The 19883-nt window shown below is 37.5% G+C and overlaps 1 protein-coding gene across 3 annotated transcripts in view; it reads right to left on the bottom strand.

The window, feature by feature from the left end:
• Positions 1-19883, bottom strand: part of LOC126299422 (E3 ubiquitin-protein ligase HUWE1) — a 378230-nt gene that overhangs the window by 254310 nt on the left and 104037 nt on the right. For all 3 annotated transcript variants that reach the window (XM_049991320.1, XM_049991321.1, XM_049991322.1), the window contains exons 6-10: positions 18345-18518; positions 16935-17206; positions 9639-9924; positions 2598-2699; positions 1967-2506 (exon numbers count right to left, since the gene is read on the bottom strand). In XM_049991320.1, the coding sequence (XP_049847277.1) occupies positions 1967-2506; positions 2598-2699; positions 9639-9924; positions 16935-17206; positions 18345-18518 (1374 nt within the window). The remainder of the gene's footprint in view (positions 1-1966; positions 2507-2597; positions 2700-9638; positions 9925-16934; positions 17207-18344; positions 18519-19883) is intronic.

The following is a 19883-nucleotide window of genomic DNA, read 5'->3' on the forward strand; positions in this document are numbered from 1 at the left end:
TGGTGGTGGTGGTGTTTAACGTCCCATCAACAACGATGTCATTAGAGACGGAGTGCAAGCTCGGGTTAGGGAAGGATTGTGAAGGAAAGCGGCCGTGCCCTTTCAAAGGAAACATCCTGGCATTTGCCTGAAATGATTTAGGGAAATCAAAACATCTTGTGGTAACATTGATAGAACATTGCATAGGACATCAGCATACATTGCACCATTTAGATTGCCATCGATAAAATGGGGGCCAATTATCCTTCCTCCCATACTGCCGCACGATACATTAACCCGCCAAGGTTGCTGATGTTCCACTTGTCGCAGCCATCGTGCATTCTCCATTGCATAATACTGCATATTATGCCAGTTTACGTTACCGCTGTTGGTGAATGATGCTTCGTTGCTACATATAATGCGTGCAAAAAATCTGTTATCATCCCGTAATTTCTCTCATGCCCAGTGGCAGAACTGTACATGACGTTCAAAGTCATCGCCATGCAATTCCTGGTAAATAGAAATATAGTACAGGTGCAATCGATGTTGATGTAACATTCTCAACACGGACGTTTTTGAGATTCCCGATTCTCACGCAATTTGTCTGCTAATGATGTGCGGATTAGCCACGACAGCAGCTAAAACACCTACTTAGGCATCATTTGTTGCAGGTTGTGGTTTATGTTTCGCATGTGGTCGAACACTTCCTGTTTCCTTAAATAACATAATTATCCGGCGAATGATCCGGACACTTGGATGATGTCATCCAGGATATCGAGCAGCATACATAGCACACGCCCATTGGGCATTTTAATCACAATAGCCATACTTCAACATGATATCGACCTTTTACGCAATTGGTAAACGGTCCATTTTAACATGAGTAAAGTATCACAAAGCAAATACCGTCCGCACTGGCGGAATGTTATGTGATACCATGTAATGTATTTACATGTTTGTGACTATTACAGCACCATCTATCACAAAGTGAAAAAAGTGGCTCAACTAAAACATTCATATTTCTTTACTTACTACATGAATATGTAACTAAAAATGGGCGTTCCTATTTTAAAAAATGTAGTTGATATCCGTTTGACCTATGGCAGCACCATGTAGAGGGCCAACCTTAGCGCCATCTGGTTTCCCCATTCAAGCTCGACGAGTTTCGTTCTCTGTAGTTTTTTTCATTTGATGCTTATTTCATGAGATATTTGGCCCATCACTATCAATGGATCACCCTGTATGTGGTGATCAGTAAAGCTGTGCTGATTTTCTGAGTTTTTTGGGGGTGAGGGGGGGGAGCCAAAGGGTTTTCTCTCACTTCCATGGAGTATGTGCGGGTTCCATGTTCATATCGACAACAAGAATTAACTGTGATGGTATGTGAAATCTGTCTATCAATCTGTTTGCCTTAGTCATGGGTAATATGTGGTTTTAAAATACTTTTTTTCATCTGCAAGAACTGGTCTTTACACAATAACGGCAAATAACCACACTTCGTGTCAGTACCATTGACTACACCAGCATTACGGTAACACCCATTCAGTTATTATGCAGTACAGTTAATGATTGTTTCTTTCAGCTGCCAATGAAATTAAACGTTTTACAACCTAGATACGAGAACAGGATCTCAAGGCAATGATTTCAAATATTTCTCATAAGACATACTGCATACACCTTAAAAAATGGGATCCATTTCACTCATTTCATGTTGGATTACCTCTAACACATGAAAAATAATGTACATCTGAATAATTATCATGCCTGTAATAAGTTAAGTCCTAAAATTTTTAGACTTTCTAATTATTGTTCTGCAGTACTCCATGTGTTTAGATTTCTGAAGATACAGGGGAGGCAGAGAAAGAGGGCTGGGGGGAGGGGGGGGGGGGAGAGGGGAAGGCAAAGGTACAAGAGGTTTCACATAAAACAATATTATAGGAAGAACATAAAACATTGAGCCATATAAAACATTACAATATATACTCACATCTTTCACTATAAGGGCATTCATAATAACGTATGTCAGGCCATCATCTTGCAGAGTACAAAGAAATGATGGTTCCTGAAAAACGTACACTGTAACAACATCTGTTGCAAGAAGAAAGAGTGAAGCACCGTAATACTCTGCATTGCTTATTATGTGTCTCAGACTCGATGGCAAGGATCCAGCCATTACATTCCTCACACTATCTGAAAATGACGTGTCTTGAATGGCCTTCTTCAGAAAATTTAACATGGATTTCAACAAAGCAGCTCGCTGTGGAAGACAGGTTTTCACTGATTTGGGGTCATTTGTGCTAATTGGCCTATGACTTTCCCTAATTTCTTGCGACATCTCACTTTTATTCAAATCACCCCGAGTTTTGTCTGTGTCCACTTCCATCACATGTTCACTGTCCGCACTGCAACTTGGTTGACCAGACTGTGCATTAACATTGAATGTCAGATGCTGAGGCTGATAGCAGGCCAGTATGTCATTTGTTTTGATCACAAAAGGCTGATCTCTCCTACAAGCATTCACTTCAACCTGAAAACAATCAGTATTGTTAAAAAAGAAATACAATAAATATTACAGTTAAAAAATTTTAAACATACAATTCAGTTTTACTAATACTAACCTCAAGTCTACTTATGAAACTGGAAAGGCCTCCATGAGCTTGAAAGCTTTGCATGTCAATGTTTGTGATAAGATCAATAACTCGCACAGCTCTTGTAACAAACTGCAAGGAAAGGAAAAGGAGTACATGTATTTGTTTTAAAATCATCTTAAAAATACTTATAGTGATTAAAAGTCAGTTATTTGGTACATTCAAGGATATCTCTCAGTACATGTCCATAATGCTCAGAAGTCAATAATGGAGAAAGGGGGAAGGGGCGACAGCATTTTTATATTGTGAAACTTGTCTTGTTCATTTTTTTTTTTTTGGAAGATTTGACAAAAATGACATGCTATCAGTTACGTATTATGATCACATTTTGGCATGTCAGAATGCTATCCAGTGATGTAAATTCATGCAGCTGAAAGTTATTGTAGTCTATTTCTATGTCCAATTTTATCAACAGCAGTAAAATCCTATTGGAAAGGAAACTGTTGGTAGAAAATGATCACAACATGATGACTAAGCACAGCTGTATTTCTAAAATAGATTCCACATTAATGAGTGATACTTCTAATCTAGATGAAGAGGCACATGAGTATGAATTTGAAGATATTTAGAGACATGGTAAAACTATCTGATCGAAGATCAACTGCTCATTGCCTAATTAGGCAGTAGACTCTAAAGAAAAAGTGATTCATTATGTAATTTCCAAAAGAAATCCACTGGTTGTGATTTTGCATAGAAAATACTTTGAATAATTTTTTTTACAGATAATGTGTCTAGTCGTTCACACCCAGAACGTTAAAATGCTGAATAAATGTGTGAATGTTATAACTGAAATAATACTGCAGTGGAAAAGTACCGCATTTCCTGTACAATGTGGCAGTGACTATTTATATGTGCAAACACTAACAAAGTAAGTGATTTTGATAGTCATTCAAAATGTGCTTATGCTTATTAAGTGTGATTAATTATAAAGGGCATACTGGTTTGGGAAGCATTACAGGTATTAGGTATACTAAACAAGTCAAGGTAACTTTGAAGTGTTGTCATATGGCAATGTGAACATTGTTATGAAACATTATTTGTGTGGGCCTTGCATAAGGTTTGATAAAATCAGCAGGGTAATGTTGTATGCTGTGTCTCATGATGAACAGCTGAAATAACTGATTAATTGCTGATTTTTCATTGTACTCAGTTAGGATGAACAGGACAGCTATAGATCAGACAGTATAATAATTTGTTTCTAGAAGAATTACAACATTAATGAAAAATGTTTAGCTACATTTACTGCATTATCCGTCTACCACACCTACATTTCTGGAAACATCCTTGCGAACAAGTGATACACTGCAGTCTCATACCAACTGCCCTCAACGTCCTTTATTCACTGTAATTATTTGATTCACATTTACTGCAATTTAATGGTTCAATGTACTACAGTAACAAATGCTTGAAGTATTTTGCAGACTTAAAATCTTTCAAAATTATGTAACTAAACAGGGGGATTAAAATGGACTTTATATTGCTACAGCCTTGTTTTACAAACATCAGTATGTTACAAACTAATACATAAAGGGTTTCTACTAGGTTATGAATTTCCTGTAATACGGCAGTGATTAGCAACAGTAATGTAACTCCAGGGAAAACTTATTTGTCCAAACATTGTGATACAGTATCAAAAGACTATAGCTGTCATACAGGAAATGATATCGCAGCTATGAAGAAGAGAAAAAGAAAGCAGCAAATAAAGAGAAAGTTACAGGTTTCAAGCTAATGATAACAGGAACAATCTGAATTAAAGAAAACTAATCAGGTATTTCCAAGTGGATGTGAAAAGACACACTGAAAATATGATAAGAGAAACAACTGGAAACTATAAGAGCATGAAGAAACACTGGAGCAACTTGTGTTGCATGAAAATCAAATTTCAACAATTAAGACGACTGAAGGAACAATAATTGACAGACCCCAAGCTATAAAGGCAATCCAAGGCTTTTTTAAATTAAGAAATCAGTTGGGAACAAAACACAGTCAGCAAATAATGAAAATAATCACATTCCAAATGGGTTTACGTGTATAAAGATATTCCAGTTATGAAAAAAGGAACAGCACCCCTTTTTTTTGTTGGGTGGGGGGTTCTAGCTGAAATGGTTACCACTGTTGGCAAAGTACATGAACTGTTTTTTTTTTTTTTTTTTTTTTTAAATCATTAAATTGTTTACAGAATGTCTGTCAATGAAGACCATGGCACGAAACAAAGTAGACCTGGGCTGACACTTTGCCACAATGAGTGAGTGAACCTATCACTGACTATACAGAAGTATCTTTGTCACACTCAACTCAGATACATTCTTTACTCTTGTTCTCTTTTTATTCTTACGCGAGTACAAATACATATTAGTTGTCAAATAACTGAGCTGTCATTTTATGAGGCGACCCCAAAAAAGAAAAACTAAAGATAATAGTTTGACTATATATTGTGGGGAATAATGGATTTGTCGGCAAGCACTAGAATCTGGAATCGAGATTAAACAACACTTACTGCTCAATCCACAACCACAGTCCACAACTATAAATTCATCACAAAATGAGATGATAGATAAAAATGCACAAGATGGGAGTACATATAGGAGACATGGAAATGTAGAACTTCCTGTGTTCTGGCAATGCGACCTCAGCTGCATCTCACAGCATGGACGCATATTTCAGAAGCATAGCATGTCCAATAATGTTGATAAATTTAAGATAGTGGATTTAGAAGTCATAGAAGATGTAATTACAAAAAGTTTTCTCTGAAGAAAATATGGGTGACAAGTCTCTGTCACAAGTACTCAAAGCCTTGTGTACACGAGTATGCTATAAACATCTTTCTGAACAATCTTTACGAGTATTATGGCTTTGTAAACTTACAGCCAACTTTCGCACTGTCACTGTGGCACAATGCAAACTTCAAAGATGGATGCTAAAGGGTGCTTACAATTGTCAGGAACACCATATGCACCTAATCAGTGCATGGCGTAAAGATTTGCAACTACCATATTGCTTGCAGTCAGCCAATCACACTGACTGTTCATGCAGGACCCTTTGTCAGGTGACGAGCTTCAGACTGACACACACGTCAGTGCACACTCAAATTTTCTCAAATTCCCACTGCTTCAATGGACATAAAAAAAAAAACAGCAGTGATCACACTATTGAACTTGTTTGATTACAATTTTATGCTATGTGAGCTAAGAAACATGCCAAACTTACCAAAGTTACATAAACAAGTGCCTCAAGAATTACCATTCAAATCTTGCCATATGGGCAACATTGACATGCTACTGAAGTACAGAATACTACAAACACCTGCAGCAGCTTTTCCACCATCTACAGGAGTACAGCATAATTACTTTCAAGAAGCAGTACAAGCAGTACAACAGAGACCCCTTTGCACAACTCACAAGAGGCTTCGCAGATTCCTAGCCATGCTGAACTATTACCAACATTAATTGCCTAAACTAGGTCTGCCCTAGAGCCACTCAAAACAATACTTGCTGACAAAAACCTTGGAGTACAGATGCTGAAGCAGCTTTCCTGACCTAAGGAAATTCTATTACAGGCAATGCCACTAGGAAATCAGACAGTGCTCCTTGGCACTTACAGTAGATGCAAGCCAAAAGCAGTTGTACAGCAGAAAGCTGATTGCAAATGGCAGCTGCTCACATTTCCCTCTAACTTAATAGCAGGAAAAATGGAGTGCTGCTGGTTGCTTGCTATTCACTTAGCTATCTGGTACTTCTACCTATCTGTCATAGAGACCACAAGCCATTAGTAGCTATCTTTCAGCTAGACACAGACATAAAGTCAGTGCAGCAGATGGAGTACATCTCACAGTCCACAATGGATGTGTCACATAATAGGAAAAAGCAACATGGTCATTAGATCGTGTATCTCTAAACTGTGCTAAGTCAAACTCCATTCAATGGGAAGAGTTAGTGTCAGAGCAACAAGATGATCCTCTCTTGCACTGTCATACATGGAGAAACCAATAATTATAAAAGAGCAGAGGACAGCTATGCAGTTCAGGTGACTGTCAGCCCCAAATGTGCCTGACAGAATTTGATGTGACGTAGTGAAAGGGAAACCACCCTACATACCAGAACAATACCATCGTGATGTTTTCAAAACTTCCTGACACAACCAGCAATGTTTTCACATATACGTCGACACTGTGGAGCCACTACAACACTCTTTGGAACAACATTATTTGTTCAAAATCATCATTTTACAAGGTGGTCAGAAATCATTACAATGGGCACGAGTGCACTTGCTATTTGCCAGGTGTGATATTCTGCAAGGCATAACCACAGGTCATGGGAGGAAATTTGAAAACCAAATTTTCAATGAACTTTTATTACTGTGTGGGTGCAACCACCACCACACTACAAGCTACCATTCAGCCAGCAATGGAATGCCAGAACTCTTACACCACATATTCAAAGCTGCCCTAATGGTTAGCTGCTCCTTGTTGTCCAAAGCACTGCCACAGTCCTCCTCGGATTGAGAACAACAGCTGAGGAGGACATACAAAGCTCTCCCGTACAACTGGTTTATGATGAGCAGCTGGTTTATGGTGAGCAGGAAGATTAATCATGTCAGCATCTGCACAATCGATTTTCTCTGAGCTACATACGCTGTTCACACAACAATTCAGCATCAGAAAAAGGAACTTTCAGCCGACCAACCCTGTAAGACATGAAGACTGGAAGATATCCATGAACAATGACCTGGGAGGAGGGGGAGGGGGGGGGGGGGCGGTGCCATGTGCATCCACCACGCATTTTGCCATACTTTAGACCTTACACAGTAACAGCAAGAGGAAGTCAGAGTTTCAAAGTTTCAAAATTGAGATGGGCAGCAAACAGAAGACAGTCTGAACAAAGTACCTTAAACACATGTACACTGATGAGAGTGCACTCCTTACACAGCTCTCCTGCAATCAAATGTGGAGGCTGACATTTCTGCACAGATTCGCTAAACCCTCAGCACCGGAAGAGGACACTAACACAACAACCGCAAAATAGGAGCAACCCTTGCTTGCAAGTTTATGAGAATGGGTAGACAAATCAAATGGAAGTTCCCCCACATACTGGTGGCACCCGGTTTCAAAAACAAGGTGGCAGCTACTATGGTGACATCACTAATCCATTTGAACACAATGTGTGAGCAAACTGATCACTGAAAGTATCTCTTGTTCTGTTTTTATTCTTACATGAGTACAAAAAAATTATCTGTTAAATAACAGAACAGTCATTTTATGAGGATAAAGTGTAACACACTAGCTCCCACAGACCTATTAGCTTCGCCGTAACGTACAAGACATAAGCTGAACTAGAAATGCTTTATTTGCCAAAACAAGTTTTCAGATTTATAACCAAAGTGGCATTTAATACAGAGAAACAAAGAACTATATGTACATCAATTGAATGACAGACTCAACATTCCAACTGTGATGCACACAGAAAGGCCTGCATACAATCCTAACATCTCTCTTATATTACTACCAATTTGTTTTAAGCCATTACAAATTTGCAAAAACTGTGTAAGAGCTTCCACATCATATTAGAGCCACCCGTTGAAAGCTTCTTAAAATCTTTAATTTTCTTTATATTGCCTTAAAATTTTGCACAACCTTGTTTTATTCTATAGAACACATATTTGCAAAATTCTAGTGAAATTAGTCCACTTCATGTGGAATGACCCAGTTGTCTCCCAACAGCAAAGTGAAAAATGGTATAATATTGAAAAATAAAGGTAAAATAAGATATTAAAGGTGCCAGTGTCACACTACAGAGGAGATAAAATTTTAAAGTAAATTTTCAGTATTGCATACTACACAAGTGAGCAAAACCTGAATTTATTGAAGACCTGATGCCTCCCTCTAAACAGTTACCACAGCAAGGCAGAAGAGAGACTTACTTTCAGAATGAACTAGATGATAAATTTCACAGCCAACAAGATGAGGCAAAACATGCTGATCTGTTTGCTGTGAAGAATATTTATCTATTAATTATGTTGGTATTATTGTGCTCTTGTGAGAACTTACTACAAAAAATATGTAGTTTCTCATTGCTTAGTCTTGTTCCTTTAATACGTCACTGTCAATCTTTTGTTACCTATTACTATCTTTGGAATCTTCAGTGTCAATTACCATAATATTCATCATGCTACAAAAGGAAAGATCTTTTATTATTTACAAAAACTGATTCAAGCTTTCTCAGCTGTAAAATACTACTAGTTTTATTGTTATGTCCCCATATACTTTCATTTTGCAAAATGGAGACTAACCTTTTGGTCGGTATGGGGGAGGAGGGGGGGGGGGGAGGGGGGTGAAGCCTCACACATTCCACAACTTATTTAAACAGGTGTGTAACGAGTGGCATTAACATATAGCGGTACTATTCACACCAGTAATAGGAAATATTTAATACAGTTTTAACTATTGCTTTATTTAATAGAGTAATGAACAATTCACTACTTAGGTCAGGAAGATGAAAGTTCTACATTACCTGTATCTGTGTCTCTTGGCATCACATTATATGTTTACTAACCGTGATGTGTCTCCACAGGTCAAGTACTAAATAACAACATAATCTTGACCTGTCTGAGGAACTTCACAAGTTCTTGTAAGTACAGGCACCACAATATTTTTTATTTTTATTTTTGTTTTAAATTGTGATTTTTCATCTAGTCCAAATACAAGTAATTTCTCTGCAGCCTTCCTTTCCCTTTTATGAAAGCACACACCATCTTTTACCAATAACCATTATCCCTCCCCTTCCATATGCACTTAAACCTTATCCTTTCCCCTTCTAAGACTTAAGCCCCTCCTTAGAAGAATCTCTTATTTTTAGATTGGAAAAGAATACTTCATTAAGCACTTTACAATACATTTAAAGGATTGCCACATAAAAATATGCAGGAAGACACTCAGGAAAACTTAACAGAAACTACTACAATGAATCGCAGAACACTATCATCATCTGTCAATAAATAAATTTAAAAAGTACTTACTGTGATATGTTCTAACTCTCTTCCATGCCAGTGTATTACTCTCAGCAAGCATTCCATCATGCCAGAGCTAACTAGTGCCTCACCTCCAGCATCATAACTTGCCAAATGGTAAAGGAAACTGAAAAGTGCTGTTGCGAGTGGAAGAGGAAATGGACATTTTGGGCGATTTAGTTGAGGGTCTGACAATAACGTGCTAACACAGGATCGAACAAAGGTAGGCAAGAAACCATGGAATGAATTTGCTGTTGTCACTTCAATTATCATATTCAGTCTTGCACTCGGTTTCCTAAAGATGGAAAGGGGGAAAAAATAATAATTTCATATATACAAGAAATACTAAAACAAAATTACCCTCATAGAAAATACAAGTTATCCACAATAATGACAAAATGTTAATAGCATATAGCAAACTCATTTGAGGTAATGGGTAAGAACTAATATATTACACTGAAGAGACCAGTTTGTATCAATTTGCAAAACAGGCTGATCGCTACAGTACTTCAGAAATTTGTGCTGACCTTCAATGACCCAATAGTTCATTCAAAATAGTAGAAAACTATAACTTTGTGACTTAACTAATCAACCAAGGAAAGCCAATAAGATGATTGAAGAGCTAAAACATCGTACTTACAGTGTTAAGCAATAGGTTTTCCACACTGAAATAGTATTTAAAAACAGCACACAAACGAGGACCATGTACCACTTACAAAGGTAAGTGCACCCCTAAAAACATTACTAAACACAAGTCTTGAGCCTGGTAAATGCAGAGTATGTTTTTGCCTACTGGATATTAATGTATTAGAACACAATTTGCAAATATATTGTGGAACTTTCTGTGCCATACCAGTTGCTCTACTTCAGGCAGTTATTTTTCTATATACACATTTCCTATATTATATGTATCTTTCACTTTCTTTTTCATTTCTTTTCAATCTTTATCTATTTACTTTTAGTTGTCATTACTTTTCTACACTACTCACTAAAATTAATATGAGCAATAACACCCATTCACATAATTTTACTCACATCCCCAAAGATTATAATACACAGTATACAAGCTAACTGTAATGGTGTATATCAACACAATGCTTGTCTCTGTTCAACTTTGCACATTCATTTCGCACTACTAACATCGCCACAAAGGGGTGTGTTTGTCATAAGACATGCTTCCCAGACTTGGAGAAATTTGTGTAGTATATGGTCAACAGTAGCCACAGGTTGGCAATTTGATCAAAAATTCAACTTGGGTTTTACAGTGTGATTTATTATGTATTTTTGTTCATATCTTTTGACAATAAAGCATGCAATTTCCAACTTATGAATTTGCATAGGCCAGAATTTTTACAATTTCCAAGATACAATTTTGACTAGTGTTATTCTGTTACTTTTTTCATACATATGAAAATATTTTTCCAGTAACCTTCCAAATGCACATTCTGCATAAAATAAAACCATAGCACTGTTTATGAAAGGTACTGCAATGTACTTGATATTTTTGCAGTCACTACAAACTCTTACATTTATTTCTCGGTAAATTACAAAAATGCTTTCCTTGGGGGGAAAAAAAAATTGTTCATATTTGCATGTGAACATATGACCTCTGTAACACAGCATAAATTGTGTTCCATATCAAAGCTTTTGCCTAGTGCTGGAAGTTCCCATAGTTTGTTTAATATCTTGTTATTTGAGACAACCATATTCTCAGTTTTCTAAGCATAACAACAATACCAATACCAGACTTTGAAATTCTTGCAAAAATCTTTAACCAATGTGTGGCACATGTACCTTCAAAAATTGTGACATGAAACTAAGTAACAATTAATCTGTGTTTTAATTAGTTTACTTTCTCAGGTGTCGTGGAAAAACAGCTGTGTTAACCGCATAGTCAATATGTAAATAGTGCACAAAACTCTGGTAAAAACTGAATTAATAAAAAGAGAGAGATCTTTAATAAAGATTGATTTAATAACAAATAATAATTTTATGTTCATGAAGTATTTGAGCGCCCTACCTTATACCTGTAAGAATTTGGCTACCTTTCTTTTTTTTTCATGGAACTATACCCGTCTTTAAAATGCCAAATGTGACATACTCCTGCATAGTTAACCTTAAATTCTGATTGTGTCATATACATCAGCAGCTGATTACAATGTGCTAATGTGCTATACCACACTGTACACATCACACTAAAATTGCCCACTCTCTTTTAATGCAAGCCTTAAATTGCACTAAAATTAAGTCATTTCTCTTTGAATGTGTGCTGGTTTGCAAATAAAATGGACAAAACCATTTTTGTAAAGCTCTCTCCATGATAACTAGAAACCTGTGTTGAGTTCTGAAATGACAGTCAGCCACATTACTATCTACTCAGCGATGGGTACCAAGGTGTCTGTTTAAACTCCACATGCTCTCATGTGACATCATCGCTTCTGGCACTTACATTGCTCATAGCACCAGGTCAGTACTTTTCTTTGAAAGTGCATGTAACAGCACTGTGGTGAAGTGGTTGAGACCACTGAGTGGTAATTTGTTGGCCTGGGTTCAATTACCACTGCTAACATATTTTTCAAAATTTTATTTTATTGATCACTATGTGCAACAAATAATTATAAAATATATTTTAACATTTGAATTTACATATGTAAAGGTAATATATTCAGTTTAGTTATTACTACTACCCTTTTAAGTCAAAAGGCCACAAGCCACCTAATTGTAGCACACTGGCACAATTATACGTGAACCACCACTGGCTATATATCAAAAAGATAAGCTGGACACCAATAGCTGCAGTGTATTTACCGCCCTTAAGAAGCAAACAAATTTAGTAAGGTTATATCAAACTACAAAACGTAAAAGTGTTGTTCAGACATGGGAGTCCCATGCTTCTACAGAAGACTTGCCTCAGAATAACACCTGTGACTTGGCAGAGGATGTGGCTTTGAAGAAGACTGACCCCATATCTCATTTTGGACAAGCCCTCCACCTTCCCAAACTTGTCCTCTAAATGCTCAACAAAAAACTGAGGCTTTGTCATGAAAGACTCCCCATCAGCGCTCTAACATACAAGGTACCTGAACAAATGCTATCTACTGCCATCGTTAGCCTGACATTCCTCCTGTGGTGTGGCAAGGGAGGGTAACGATTTGGGGTTATACTTCTGTACACTGAATTGAGCCCGTGAACGCTTAGAGACTGCTGGTGTTTGACCACGAGCAAGAGATGATTTACTATGCTTAATCGCGTGTCGTCCATCCTGATGCCACCCACTCTGACCAAGGGCCCTCTCACGGGTGCCACAGCGAAGGCCACTTGGCAGGATGGCCATTGCCAGGAGTCCTGATGCCCCAATGTAATGGGCATCTGCCCCTTGGCATATGTGGGAAGTTAACAGCACAGGCATCAGCAGAGCGATCCCTGTGGGGTCGGTGGGCTACAACCAACAGGGTACATGGTGGCCCCACCACAATGGACTGGCTACCATGCTGGATATCGGGTGCAAACAAGTCAGCGTACGAAAAATACGCACCCAGGAAAGATGACCTCACCCAATAGTTGGAGAATGAGCAGAAGTGCAGATCCACATCGATGAAGGATGCGATAGGTCTCTGCGCATGATGGACACGATGCACCACGTAAGGCACCCTACCCCAATTGGCTCGGTCTTTGGGAAAATTTTGGAAAATGGAGGTCAACCCCTACAGGGGACCATATTTTTGGACACCTCTTACAACAGGCAGCAAAACCTTGAGCTTATTCTAGCCCCCAGACCTGCAGGGGTGTTTTGTAGAATGGATAGGTACTCAGGGGCTTGTATTGGTTAGCCAATACACAGGTTGTAATAATAATAAGACAGTCCATTTTTTGTGCAAACATACAATTTTTATGCAGAATAATGTCTACTGACATCAGTGAAATAAAAGTATTGTAAATAAGAATGGCAGCGGTGTTAGTTCAGGATTATAGTGTGAGTCATTCATGAGATATTGTATTGTGAAAAGTTTCCACACCAACACTTGCACAATACGTGTGGTAGCACACACTAAACAACAACACAAGTGCATGCAGTGGTTATGTGGATTCTGACCAGTAATGAGGCAACTGACCATCACAGTCTGTGTTCAAAACAACCACCAGCAGCAGCAAAACACTCACCCCATCTGGTTTGGAATGACTGCTGAACACGTGCCAGCGTTCTGAACAGGCTTCAGTAATAAATACATCCTTGCGTATCATCGGGTGTAGTTGGTATAACCATGTAGGTAATGTCTTTCAGCCCCCCCCCCCCCCCTCTCTCTCTCTCTCTCTCTCTCTCTCTCTCTCTCTCTCTCTCTCTCTCTCTCTCTCCCCCCCCCCCCCCCCCCTGCAGAAAAAGCGCTACAGGTGTCAAATCTGGGGATGAAGACAAGGTGTAGTACTTCGAGCACTATGGGCTGGACAATGGTACCTTGGATTTCTTTTAGTCAGCAGAGGGACACCATCTAGAATTTGTGGAATATGGTGTGTTAGGAGGTTGTGCTACTTGTGTGTGTTCAGTGTTCTGTCTATGAAAAACAGGCCTATGTGCTGGTGGTTCACTATCTTCCACCATACGTTTACACTATAAGGACACTGATGTTCCACCTAGTGAAGTCAATTGTGATTGTCACCAGACCAATAGCACATGTTCTGATCGTTTACCTAGCCAATATAACTTCATTACTAAACAAGATACACAATACATCTAAAGTATTCTCTCATAATATCCACGTACAGGAGTTAACATGATTCTCATAATTGTTTCCATGCAGCTCTTGATGGATAAAGTTGTGATAGGGATGAAACCTATGTCGATGCAGAAAGTGGAGGACACTTGCCTGCCTAATGTCACTTTCTGGTGCAGTTGCGTCAGAGCTAAATGGCAAATCAATTGCAACGACACCAAGAACATTAATGTCCCCCTCTTCTGTCATCACTTACTTGCTTCCTTCTGTTACATTGTTTAGGTGTTATACTACCACTTCCACATATCTGGTTGAAGGGGCTGATAAACAATTTCTGAGATGGCTGAAGTCTATAGAAATCTCTTGCCACATGCACCGTGCAAGAACTGTCCATACACCATGAGCATTTCTGCTTTTTCTACATTGGTAAATCCCATCGACCACTCACTACCTGCTGCTTGAACTGTTACACATTAACTGACTAACAAGTTACAGTGCACTCACAGAAAACACAAGCACACTCTAAACAATCATAACAATATCATACCTAGAAACTATGCAGGTTGAATGCCTGAAACAACTGTTAGTGTGGAAACTTTTGAAAATACGATACCTCTTAAATGACACACACTAGAATCCTGCAACAAACACCACTGACATTCTAATTTACACTACTTTTAGTTCCTTACTATCAGTAGTAATAATTCCATTTAAAAAGTGCACATTTCCAAAAACAATAAATACATACACTTCCACAATATCATTACAATCCGTGTATTGGAGAACAATCCAAGCCCCTGACTACTAATCGATTCTGTGAAAACTGTACATCAATAGAACTTATATTTCTACAATATTGGTGGTGCATGTTTTAGGTGATTCATCCTGTATCTAAAGGGTGCTAAGGGTGTAGGAGCAAATATTTTTATTGGTGACTGAGGACAATATATTGAACAACATTACATCAGTGTAACTTCATTTGCAGACTAACAATTATACACTTTTCAAGTGACTTTAAAAAATGACGTAAAACATGGGAAATATCAAACATGGGAAATAACATTTTAAGCTGTAAAAGTTATGTATAGGATATCCCCTTGCACTTTATATATGATACATGTACATAACAGTCATCTCTTTGAGGTTATCACACGCTCACTGGCAAACTATCACTCACATTGATTGATTGTGTAACATCTCAAAAAATACATCCATAATTACAGCACTTGACAACGAGAATAAATTCTAGAAATATGTTTTGCTCAGCATGAATAAAATACATAACCAGTGCTGTGTTTAAACTAAAATCATTTGAGCAACGCAAAGTGAATGATGGTGTCAAGTAGTGCTTCAAGTGGCCAATGCCGAAACACACTAAATATGATTTGACAAAGTTGTCACGATGATCACAGCAATCACGAAACTGTGTTTGCACAGTAGAGACAATTTGGAAATGGTTGTGATTGGTCTTGATATCTTTATTCGAACGAACCTAGTTACTCCCATCAGCCACCACGCCAAGTAGAGCTTGGTAGCAGATGGAGATACGGCATGAATTGCTCCAACTTTTACACATTTACTGATTCAGATCCACTGAGAGAATTCCCTGGTGTCAAGAAACTTAGCCATGTAATATTTATAAACACTACTGGATGGCCAACATCATGCCAGCATCACTTTTTTCTCCACAAACATTTTTTTATAATGTGTAAATTGTGGGAAAATTATAAAAATGTTGTCACAGAATCGGGTGAAAATTAACTTTGTGGGCATAGTAAATATGACAGGACTGATAGAAAATGTCAAACGGTGAGAAAATGTTAATTCCAGGAACGTAAAAGTGGGGTTATACCCGTAGCTACCAGGATTGCTATTTTTGGGTTCGTTAGTACCTCTGAGTACACGTCAAGCCATTAGTACTTATTTTCTGCTGGGCAGCAGATCAGGTGTTGAGGTTTGGACACAAAATAGTTACTCTGTACTGAGAGGCAGAAGCCTCTTTCTGCATTTACAACTATGTAGAAAACATCAGATAGTGAATTATGTGACATGTTTGTGGGAAGACTGTTAGACACAGAGAGAAACAGAACTAACACACTGAATTGGGTACATATTAAGGTACCAATGATCACAGTATCTGCAGTGATACACCCCTCACATCCTGTATATCACAACAATATGGAAAGAAAAAAAAATTGTACAACATAGGAAGAACTGCAAGAAATTGACAATACTGAAATACTGGCAGTTGCTCCTCAACATCAAAAACTATATAGTACTGGCCATAGACAGAAAGCTCCATTTTATGTTTGACAGGCTGTTACCCACAGCTGCACTCACAGACCAGTAGTTTTGTTATGAAGAGTGACGGTGAGTAAGTAAGTCAAAGACATTTCATGTGGCTAGGGCATGCTGCAAAGTAAAATGTGTCACTGGTGAGGCCAGGGTCTTATTTTAATGTTTCAGTTATTTTTTGATACTGTAACTCATGGTAGTAGTTCAGGAGACTGGCGTGAGGGCAAATATTAAATATTTAATTTATATTTACAAACTGATGTCTACAGCACACACACATAACAGCTTGAAGAATACATACTTTGTGAAATGTGGATGTCTGTCCAAGTGAGTAATGGAGGTAAGTGTACGAAGTGCCGCAGCTCTTATATCTGTCAAATTGGGATCAGATAATTGAACAACTTCAACCAATTCTTCCAAAAATCCATTATATAGTAAAGTATGGGCATTCTCCAATATTGCATTTGTATATGCCAGCACAGAAGTAGCTTGTAGTCTGGCCTGTACACACAGCAGACGAGTTTCATAGCTTGGAAAATTTATGTACAACCTCAGCCGAGAAAACAGCAACAGCTAGAAAGAAAAAAATATCATTAATTAACAGGAAGTACTGTATTTATCAAAAAATTACAATCAGTTGTCAGTTACTGAGATAATTTGTATTGTTCATTAATGACATCTTAGTCACCAAAAAATTGTCACCAAACACCTGATGTAACATTTTACTGCACAGGAAACCCCCATTGGACTTGTGTGTCTCACCTGTGGTGGCATAATAGAGAAATAAAATTCTATTCTGTCTATACAACTGTCATTGTAGCCCATTTAAAAGAGGACATACAGACTCACAACAGTAAACTTTCAGACAATGCATGTCTTATTTTAAAGACATTATGGTAAGAGAGCTGTGTCATCAAGAACAAGTAACAGGAGGTTGTTTTATTTGCAAAACAAACACTTTTGGTCGATTACTCCATGTAATATTGTAACTAATATTAATGAAGAATGCACAAACAATCAATAATTCTTTGTTGCACCCTTGTGTTACTCAATGAGTTCAGATCAGATCCTTACAATGGTGCACCAAAATCAGAAGTTTAAGGATGTGACATTTTAGGTTGCAGATAGTTTTGCCACAACTATCGTAGTACTGACAGGCCTACAGTTGTGAGCCATAACATCGCTTCTACTGTAGGAAAATAACTTCAAAATGTCATAACTCCAATCTGTCATAGAAGCAATCTTGAGACTTCCTGTGTAAGAACTGTGACACATCCATTCTTCAACAGAGGCTGAGGATATGTAGAACAGGCAAAGTTTCTTCCATGACCACAGTAAAATTACTCCAGACAGTCGCAGTAAGTGAGCATGAACACACATGAATCAAACTTCTCTGATAAATTAATGAATATTGGCAGATGAAGTAAAATAGCTTCCATAATACAAAGATGATAAAGTTATTTAAACTTCACAAGCCCTCACTCTTGATGGAAAACCAAATCAGGTAACTGAAGAAAATATTACATGTCTTAGTATTTCCATTTGTTAATGTTCCAAGCAAAACTAATGTCACTGCATAATCATTTACTAAATGTAGGAGGTAATTATCTTTGATGACTGAAGCAAATTAATTTAAATGAGCATCAACTCACTCAATTACTGCTTCTATTATAGCTTAGTTTCTGAAACAGTGTTGTAATCAATAACTTACTTGTTTCTCTTCTGTGAGGGTTGGGTGACGTTTCATAATATTATCCATCAATGCTGCTGCAGAAAGACCTAAGCACTCAATATTGTCAATGTGAATTGCACTTTTTGACAACAGAGATCCCTTCTGATGTCCTTTTGGTGGCTCATAAAATTCATAATGTAATGTTGAACGTCCCTGTGAAATACGAAGTTCTTACAAACATGACTCAAAACAGCACAGACAGTAGAAACGTATATTATGACTACAAAATCCATGAAGTAAATAAATGTGAAACATAATATATTTTGTATTTTGCTACTGATATAAATTTAGTCCTGACATACCTTCAATTGAACCTTTACACTATAATTGTGAGAGTAGCACTACCTGCATACCTACCTAAGTTTACCAATAGTTCATGCACGAATTTTAATGAGACATGTTTCCACGCATCCACATACAATTTAATTTAGCTGATCTCTCTTACTACACATCTGAGGTCAGTATGCATGCAACTTTCTATCAGTACATGTTACGAATTGTATGTATGTATGTATGTATTTATTGTATTGTATTGTATTGTATGTATGTATCACATCTCCTCCTAAACCACTAGACTAATTTCAACCAAACTCTGTACACATATCACTTACTGTCTGTAAATAGTCAACCAGGGGGGTAAGAACCATCTACTTGTAACAGGGGTGGAGGTGTGGGTGGAAATGAAGTGTATCCCATGAAGTTCAAATAACTATACTTTATTCAGACAATAGGTAAGAATGAGAGCACTCAGTGACTTGTAACAAACTTTTACAGTCATTTTCTCACTGACAATCCTCAGAAAATGATGAAAATATATCGTTTATTGTATTTTCAGTGTTCAAGCAGAAAACTACCACATCAAGCATGATGTTTTAACTTACTACTACTTTATTACAAACCGTATTTGTGACATTTTGTAGACAGTATTCATGTATACCCCCGAATATACCTGCAAAATAGTATCACTGTACTACACACTGCTCAGCAGATGTGATATTGAACACTGAAATGCATGAAAAATAGCTACATCATGCATGACATTTAAATATTTTACTTATTTGCTACTAACACTATTCACAACACATTTCACAGGAAACATCTACATATGTTGCTGAATGTACCTAAAGAATTATATCTTTGTAGGGGACATACATGTAGTTAATGAAATGCATCATTAAACATTGAGTTGTGTGAAAAAGAAACTACAGGATGAAATTCACTACAGCTACAGGTAAAATGTGTGTCCAAACATGTGTAAAATATTTTTTAAATGTGTGAAATATTTTAAAATTACACAAAATATGAGATGTGAATATAAGGGCAAAGTCACAGGTAAAAAACTACTCCTAAACCCCTGGATCTATTTCAAACAAACTTCTTACACACATTACTCGAGTTGCCCAATTTTAAAACCCATTAAATCAATTTTTTTCCAATATTAACCTTTTTATATGTCAAAGAGAGCATTTTGAGCTGCACAGTTTAGAACATAATATAACTGTCAGTAGCTGCTGTTTA

This window comes from Schistocerca gregaria, chromosome X (genome assembly GCF_023897955.1).
Source record: "Schistocerca gregaria isolate iqSchGreg1 chromosome X, iqSchGreg1.2, whole genome shotgun sequence".
In the NCBI taxonomy this organism is placed as follows: Eukaryota; Metazoa; Arthropoda; class Insecta; order Orthoptera; family Acrididae; genus Schistocerca; species Schistocerca gregaria.